General features: G+C 40.4%; 1 protein-coding gene across 4 annotated transcripts in view; it reads left to right on the forward strand.

Annotated features, from left to right (window-relative positions):
- The window catches only part of HSPBP1 (HSPA (Hsp70) binding protein 1), a 60188-nt gene extending 52240 nt beyond the window's left edge, over window positions 1-7948 (forward strand). For all 4 annotated transcript variants that reach the window (XM_089691018.1, XM_089691020.1, XM_089691021.1 and 1 more), the window contains exons 7-8: window positions 2287-2398; window positions 7633-7948. In XM_089691018.1, the coding sequence (XP_089547144.1) occupies window positions 2287-2398; window positions 7633-7710 (190 nt within the window). In that variant the 3' untranslated portion in view covers window positions 7711-7948. The remainder of the gene's footprint in view (window positions 1-2286; window positions 2399-7632) is intronic.
- Window positions 7949-9474: the final 1526 nt, after the last annotated feature.

Raw genomic sequence — 9474 nt, forward strand, 5'->3', positions numbered from 1 at the left:
TGACATCCATGCCGATATGTCACTTAGTAGGTTAGTAATGCGAGAGGAGACTGAAGGGGTGAAGTAAGGGGTAGAAAGATAGATTTGTGTGTCATCAGCATACAGATGGTACTTAAAGCTGTGGGAGTTTATCAAGTGACCAAGGGAGGAGGTGTGTGTGTGTGTTATAAATTTTGCCTGTCATGTCCGGGTAGGGGGTGTGCCGCAGATTTCAATCACTGGGTCCCGGCCAGTGATTACCGAGCATCTCCGACGGGGAGAAAGATTGTTTTGTTTGGAAAAGTGAAGAACACCCCCCCCCTCTAGTAAACCGCACATAGTTAACCCATTGATCGCCCCTCACATTAACCCCTTCCTGCCCTGTGCCATTAGTACAAGGTCGGTGCTTTTTTTTTTTTTGTTTAGCACTGATCACTGTATTGGTGTCACTGGAGATGTCAGTGTCACCAAGTTAATGCCCCCCCCAGTGTCAGAATGTCCGCCGTAGTCCCGCTAAAAGTCACTGATCGCCACCATTACTAGTAGGAACAAAAAATCCCATTATCTATACCACCATTTGTAAACGCTATAACTTTAATGTAAACCAATTAAGTTACACATACAGTATTGGGATTTTTTTTTTTTTTTTTAATCAAAGACGTAGCGGAATACATTTTGGCCTAAACTTATGACGAAATTTGATTTTTTTTTTTTTTTTTTTGCTGAACATGTTTATTAGCAAAAAGTCCAAAATATTGTTTTTTTTTGTTCTCGAAATTGTCGGTCTTTCTTTGCTTATAGTGCAAAAAAAACCAAAAAAACACACAAGTGATCAAATACCACTGAAAGAAAGTTCAATCTGTGGGAAAAAAGGACGTACATTTAATTTGGGTGCAGCGTTGCATGACCGCGCAATTGTCAGTTAAAGTAACGCAGCGCCGTAAAGCAAAAAAATGGCCTGGTCAGGAAGGGGGAGGGGGAATCCTCAGGAGGGCAAGTTGTTAGATTTTGCACTTTTTAGTTTTAGTAAATCAACCCCTTTTGTCTTTGTAAGATCCCAGGTGTTCTGTTTTGGATGCTCCATGTTTACATTGTGGTCTTTAAATACAAAATAGGGACATGGTTAGTTTAATGTGCGTTGACAGCTCGTTAAAGGTTGCTTTTACACAACCCATATCAAGGTATTGAAAACTGCACAATAGCATGCATATAATAATGCACTGGAGCATTGTAATGGGGACCTTGATCTGAGAGTGAAACCAAGTGCAGAGTCATAAACGGGCACCGTAATGTGCCAGCACATACCTTTAGCATCTAAAAATACCAGTCCTCTGTATCCAGGTATGCAAATTTAATTATCAAATTTCTAAACAATTGGTACACTTTCACATGCAGCAGTGCAATGAAGACAACAAGCATTCTGACTGTGCTATGGAATGCAGTAGAGGCACTCGGGCTTTCTCTAGGGTGTGAGTTTGGCCAGCTCACGCCAAAGAATTGTACTGTATAGTGCAACACACATTGCATTGCTAAAAATGGGTCATGTATGTTTTTCTATCTGTTGTGGTGCATTGACAGCCCATTCACAATGAGTGGGCTGCCTTAATACAACACATGTTAACACGTACTCTAACCTGCATACTCTAACCATAGTGGACCTCTGTGAATCCGAGAAACCAGTAACTGTGAAAAGACCAGTTTGATTTAGGGTGGTCATCATGTGGTACTAAGTGGTGTGTAGTATTTTCAACTGATTTAAAATGCCCATGCACCTGTAGATTCTTTAGGAAACTCAAAGTTAATACATTGTATCTTCAAAGGATTCAGAGAAGAAATTCCTCTCAATTAAGATCTTTTTTGTTTACATAGTTTTCTGCTGAAGCTTACTTCTTCTGACTGTTACCTGCTCATCTGCAAGTCTGACAAGAATGACATTTCCCATCAGCTGAAAGATTTATGAGATACTACAGATCAGATCATATTTTGAATCATTTACAGTAGATCATTAAGGCTCTTACTGTTACAGCTCTGAAGTTTTGGTTGTTCCATTAAACAACTCCACTCCGGCCTAAAATCTCTATTAGTAAATATGGCACAGTGCACTGTTGGCTGATGCAATACTTTCCACCTTAAATCCACACACAGGATATGTGAGAACAAGATTTATCACTCATTCCCCTCATGGTGTCTCCCCACTGAGCTGCCAGTAGAAGATATGAAGGAAGGCAGAGCATGTGAAACCATTGTTTCATTTTGAAAATAAGCTGTTGATAGAAGTTCTTTACTTTACTTTTTTTTTTTGTTTAGCATGGTGTCTGAGTTCCCGCTCGGTGTAGCTGAATGTCGAGCACCTCAGCTTGGTTTTGAAGAGCTACTGAAAGAGCGATCTCAGCTAATACAGAAGCAGGAGGAATTTCAGGTAAAACGTTTCTATTTCCTCGCACACAGGCACATACAGTTTGATGGCCATGTCTGTGAATCAGAAGGTTATTATTTTTTAAATGAGTCTAAAGAACATACAAAAAAAAAATCTCTAGTCAAAGCGATATGTATCCAATCATTGGGCAAGTCGTCTGAGCACCAGAACCTACAATGTTGCTCTGCAGTAACATCTGTGCACGTTTGGTTCTTCTTTGCTGCACTCTTTTAGGCCTCATGCACATGGGTGTATTTGCAACATCTGTGCCACCCAGATGCCAAAATGTGCCCGTTTTTTTTGTGCTGTAGGGGCAAATGCTCCCATGTACATGAGGCCTTCCAAATGTAAGGAAGAGTAACAAACAGCCTGTACACAAGGAGAATTGTCCTATAGACTAGACTATCTCCATGTGAAATAGCGTGTATTCAACTACTGAATCTGCTTGTTATCACCTCCTAAGAGATCAGAAATGCCCTGATTTATTAGAGGTAATTACTGAAAATGTGAGCATTGCTGACCTTGTCGAGGCCACTTATAGCCAAAAGTACTGCTTTTTTTTTTTTTTTGCACATCATTTATATAGCTAGCTCTCTGAACTGAAGACACACATAGTTTGAAGGAATTAAAGATGTCTGAACTCCACGCAGCTTGAAATTACATATAGTGAGCCATTTTGCCTCACTATCATATATGAAAGGTTTGGACAGTCAAAATCCAACTGCGTTCTTAGATTGTGACTGGGAGTTTTAGTAGTTGATTGGTTAGATGAGGCATGATAGTTACGATAATTAGCAAAAAGTTATTTGGAGGTTTTTGTCCTCTCTAGAGATGTTCAGTGTGACAACATCCTCATTGTATGGGTAATTTAGAACTGTTAAATTATATCCTTTCTTGGTATGGTTTTAGTAACTGCTCATTTAATTGTTACATTTTGATTTTTTTTTTCTTTAGGTTGGTTATTTGCATAACCCTAGACAAATTTTTGTATGCACTATGCAATTACATCCAGACTGTTAATTAGCAGCCCGACTAATGTGAAAAAGAGTAGTTTCTTTCTCATACTTATTTTAATTGTCTGTTATATTGCCTTTTATAACAGCATGTTAATGCAACTAAAATGTACCTAGGAACTTTTTTTTATATTTAAAAATGATAAACTCTATCTACAACCCATTCTTTATGCAGTAGACAGCAAGATGTTGAGAGGTAGCTGTATACAGGTGGATGAGAGTACAGGGAGGTCTTTACTGCTGGATGATCTTTGTTACACATATGTATATAGAAATGTACATTTGTATGGGTCAAGTGTATGCTAATCTGTACACTAAGCAAACACCACTGACTCTAGCTACATCCCAAGGAACAGCAGTCGGTCTACTGAGCAATTCCAGGCTGGCTCAATAGAGAATTTTTTGTTTAGAGACAAAAGGATTTTTTGATTGTACAGTATAGGACGCAGGCATCTTTAAGTCCTCATTAACATGGGTGCTGAGTCTGTGAATAGGTCATATGTTTATGCAGCTTGAGCCTAGTCCCAGTGCTCATGTGTCTGAGGCCTACATCTTTGACTAGGTTATATGCAGGTACCTTCAGGTGAATGGACAGTGGATGGAGAATGTTTTGCACCCTACCTTCACCCTGCTTCAGTCTCTCCAACTTGATCTTCCCTGGCACAGGAGAATGCCTTCTAGGTTTAAAAGGTTAAAAACTGTAACCCCTCTCTACTACAGTCTCTACAGCAATAGGATCAGGTGAAATATTACTGCAACTGTATCTCCTCCCATTTGCCCTGTCGGCAATTCTGGATCTTTCCACCTATTTAAACCCCATAGCTTTCTGGTGGTGGCATACAAAAGAGGTCAAGCATGTTTATGAACTGTTAATTATTGACTGCATCAAACCCTTCCAATATTTGTAGAAGCGCTAGAATTTACCTACTGGGGAAGCCTTCCGTTATACTGAAAAAAACATTACATTTCCAGTTTAATTACACACAGAACTAAATGCCTCACGCACCTGACACCATTAGACAATTGCTGTCAGAAGGAGCCTTACTCCAGGGGTCTGGTTTTGTGCTCTATATGCTTCAACTACAGACCCTACAGATCCCAGAAAACTACGTAAAAAAGTGGGAAACAGACCTGGGCACAATTCTTGACCGAATATGATAACATTTGGTTGGCCGCCTCCAAATGTTCCAGAGACAGCTTAGCCCAAGAAAATGCATACTAGTTTGTTCCATGATGGTATATGACTGCTGACCACATACATAAATCCATTCCCAACACACCCATAATGTGCTTTCAGGGCTGTAGAGAATGCAGAACTCTTTTCCACAAGGCTTTCCACTTCTGGATATGAGTATATAACATGATTAGATCAGTCCTAAATGTCAATCTCACTACCCTTTGGGAAACCCTATTACATAGGCCTATCCTAGTCCTTAATAGAAACACGAGAAAGCTGGTGGGATCTGTGTTCTTAGTGGCCTGGCAAACATTAGCCAAAGCCTGGAGACGGCCATCACTTTAATTCTCTACACCGAGTGTTTTATGTATGGATTATAAAATTAATTCTCAATACTGCACTTAGAGGTGCCCCTTTGTGTTCTTTTTTTTTTTCCCTACCACTTTAAGGAAATGGCATTTAATCTTTGTTCTCCCTGAAGGTTTCCGCAAGGGTCTCCCTGCTTCTCACTCCACCATGTTGTGTGGATCAAACAAGCTATTGTTGAGGCATATAGTCTGAAGAATAGTCAGACCTGTTCATGCTTCATGGGCTTTTGAGCATCACGCAGATTTGCAAGGCTTCCACCAGCCTCCTCTGATGCTAGTTTTAGATGCAGGCAATACAAGGTACTCTCAGTCTGTCAAGCTATTTTTGACCTGTATGTTAAGGACATCCCAGATGTAATAATTTAAAGAAGCCTGTGGCCTGTACTGTACGATCAGGGAAACAGGATTTTTGGCTTCCCAGTAAAGTCAGTTGACTGGAGTACAGTACATAGGACATAAGCCCCTTCCCGCTGTTCTAATGATCTCCCTATAGCTTTTAGCAGAAACTGAGGCTAGCTGGAAGTAGACAGGGAGAGTATCCCTGCAGCCTTTCTGCTGCTAATGATCAATCACCTAAAGGCATTTGCATATAACACAGTCACAATCATGTTAAGGAAGCCTGTGTCCTTTACTATACTCAAACAAGATATACCTGTGCTCAAATCCTAATAGCTTGTGTATGTATTTATCTATTAGGCGCTAAAGGGGTGTATCCACATGTTAATGCTAGAAATCCCAGAGGAACCCTCTGCACCCTGCTAATTATCCTTTACAGCAAACGTTGCAATAAAAAGTAGGGATTTTTGGTTCACACTTAATGCAATATACACTATATCGCCAAAAGTATTGGGACGCCTGCCTTTACACGCACATGAAATTTAATGGCATCCCAGTCTTAGTCCATAGGGTTCAATATTGAGTTGGTCCACCCTTTGCAGCTATAACAGCTTCAACTCTTCTAGAAAGGCTGTCCACAAGGTTTAGGAGTGTGTCTATGGGAATGTCTGACCATTCTTCCAGAAGCGCATTTGTGAGGTCAGGCACTGATGTCGGACAAGAAGGCCTTGCTCACAGTCTTCACTCTAATTCATTCCAAAGGTGTTCTATCGGGTTGAGGTCAGGACTCTTTGCAGGCCAGTCAAGTTCCTCCACCCCAAACTCGCTCATCCATGTCTTATGGATCTTGCTTTGTGCACCTGTGTGCAGTCATGTTGGAACAGGAAGGGGCCATCCCCCCTGTTCCCACAAAGTTGGGAGCATGAAGTTGGAACTAAGGGGCCCAGCCCCTGAAAAACAACCCTGCACCATAATCCCCCCTCCACCAAACTTTACACTTGGCACAATGCAGTCAGGTAAATACCGTTCTCCTGGCAACCACCAAACCCAGACACGTCCATCAGATTGCCAGAGAAGCGTGATTTGTCACTACAGAGAACATGTCTCCACTGCTCTAGAGTCCAGTGGTGGCATGCTTTACACCACTGCATCCGACACTTTGCATTGCACTTGGTGATGTAAGGCTTGGATGCAGCTGCTCAGCCATGGAAATCCATTCCATGAAGCTCTGTATGCACTGTTGTGCTAATCTGAAGGCCACATGAAGTTTGGAGGTCTTTAGCTATTGACTCTGCAGACAGCTGGTGACTTCTGCGCACTCTGCGCTTCAGCATGCACTGACCCCGCTCTGTCATTTTACGTGACCTACCACTTCGTGGCTGAGTTGCTGTTGTTCCCAGTTGCTTCCACTTTGTCATAATATGTAGCAAGGAAATTTCACGGATGGACTTATTGCACAGGTGGCAACCTATCACGGTACCACGCTTGAATTCACGGAGCTCCTGAGAGCGACCCATTCTTTCACAAATGTTTGTAGAAGCAGTCTACATGCCTGGTGCTTGATTTTATACACCTGTGTAGGAGGTGATTGGAACACCTGAATCCAATGATTTGGAGAGGTGTCCCAATACGTTTGGCAATATAGTGTTTTTTTAAGCTAGCCAATGGCATCATAGTAATCCCTCTATAGCCAGTTCTGCTCTGCCAACGCAAATGCTACTGTGGACACAATGCCAACCTTGGGCAAACGGACACAAAGTGGGGGAGAGCTACTAGGTTTAGGTCTGGCTACTGACGTACTAGGCAACAGAAACAAGATATACTTGTGCTCAAATCCCAATAGCTTTTACATTCATTTATCTATCAGGTGCTAAAGGCCTCTGCACACTGCTAGTTACCCTTTCCAGCAAACTTTGCAATAAATGGGATTTTTAGTTGACACATATTGCAATACATGTTTAAGCTGGACTGGTCATAGAGGGATTACTTTGACGCAGTTGGCCAGCTTAAACATGTATTGCAATATGTGTCAACTAAAAATCCCTATTTTTTTTATTGCAACGTTTGCTGGAAAGGATAAATTAGCAGTGTGCAGAGGGTTCCTCTGGGATTTCTAGTCTTTACTATACTCCAGGAAATAGAACAAAATCCAGTTTTACTATTTAGCTCTATCTGCAGCAGCAGTGAGGCAGCATGGACCGAGAGGGTTATTATATGTAACTAAAAGAAAATAGCTTTGATGAAAATTGTGTTTAAAAAGGATTTGATTTAAACTCCTGAGTAATTTTGAAAGCATGGTTTACTTTTTAAAAAGCAATGTTTTTTGTTTTTTTTTTCTTTTAGGAAGAGTTGGAGTTTTGTGAGCATCTCTTAAAGATCTGCTTTCAGGATACTCTTGATGACTATGGAATGGACCGATGATCACATAGAAACTGTGTTCACAAATATTGCCTCATGATGGGGCAAGATGATGAGTAAAATATTCAGTTATAGACTTGTTACTTTGGCTCTCCTCAGACATATGCAATCTTTGTTTCAAAAGATAAGTCTGAGAATTTAATAAAAAAAAAATTATAATTATTGGACTGACCTATTTAATATGTTTTTCTGCATAAACAGCTTGTGCATCTTGGAATAAAATACATATGTTTTGGAAACATTTGAAGTGTAGTTTTTCTCTTACTTGGTTTGCATGTTTGATCTTTTTACAAGTACAGTTTGGTTGGAGCTTCATTACTCAGATTTCTGCAGTTCAGCCTATATTAATCCTTTCAGTATAACAATGTGCATAAATGTAATTTTAAAGGATTGGAATCTTGTTTCCTCTTGACCCAAACGTTCAATTGCTTAGCAGTCCCTGACAATGCAGTTTACAATAATTAGATACAATTGTATAACAAACACATATCTTCTGTTAAACACAAAAATGCATTTATCTTGACCAGGCATTTAAAGGACTGCCTCTTTTAATCGTAGGGAAATTGTGGCTGTGTCTCAAACCAATGTATTTTTATTAACTAAAAAGGAGATTTCACATTTTCTTGGAGAAAACACACACCCAATAAAGAGACATTATCAACTTGGCCATTTAGGGCAAAATGACAAATCTGTGTATTACTCAACCCCTGACACCTTTTCTTGTTAAAACTTTTTATTAAATTCAGAGCCAAAAGAACAAACATAAGGCATTTCAAATACATGTATATGAACAAAAAAAACAGAAAAGAAAGGGGGAGATGAGGGAGAGCAAGTTGCCCTACTACAGAAAGGGATTGTAATATGATACACAGTTAACGAGGAACCCTTGAACAGTTGAAAGTGTTGCATAACAAGGCAAGGTAAGACGTGGCAAGCTCTGGGAGGAGAGCGATATTTCCTTGAACTACATGACGGTTCCGCATAAGGCCATGGTAAAAGGGTTAAGGTAGAAAAGAGAGGAGGGGAGGAGAATAGGAAGAACCAGAGGAAAGTGGAGGTGTGTGACTTCCGGGGGAGAGAAGATAGTCTCCGGATCAAACCAAGGTATAATTTAAATGAAAAATGGTAATGCCTTCACAAGGAAGGACTAGATAGCACTAAGGGAGAAGCAGTGTATCATCAAAGTTCGACGTAAGGAACCGGTCCACCCATGGGGTCCATATCATCAGGAATTTGGAGATCAAATCTAGGACGGTAGAACCCCTGACAACTTTTATATACAACCTTCGTGGAGCATGTGCCCGACTGATGTGCTTAGGCCTAGGACCAATGGCTCAATAGTTACACGATGGAGTGTCGCTCCCTCTGAGCTCTGACATTGACACTGAGTATTTTGGTGTCAGCTGTGACATATGAAAGAGCTTCAGAGAATTGCAGGAGAGGTAAATATAAAGTGATTGGGTGTTGGATTTTATACACACTGGTACTTTACCATACGTGGGCATGGTGACCGTGTTGATTTAAGAATATGTAATAAAATATATTTTCTTTTTATTATGACAATAATCCAATTCCGAGCCTTGCACTTAACATTCACTCTGCTTATATTCCCTTAACAGAAACCATTCTGGATATTAAGACAATATCAACAAATGACAAATTGCTGTATGTATTGTGCTATGCTTTGGAACAGTCAAGTTTTCCTGATAACTTTAAGGCCTTGTTCACACCATGCGTGCAGAAAAACTGATGGAAACTGATGTGCAG

Source organism: Staurois parvus, unplaced genomic scaffold (genome assembly GCF_062004578.1).
Source record: "Staurois parvus isolate SC_StPar_1 unplaced genomic scaffold, SC_StPar_1.0 ptg000548l, whole genome shotgun sequence".
Taxonomy (NCBI): domain Eukaryota; kingdom Metazoa; phylum Chordata; class Amphibia; order Anura; family Ranidae; genus Staurois; species Staurois parvus.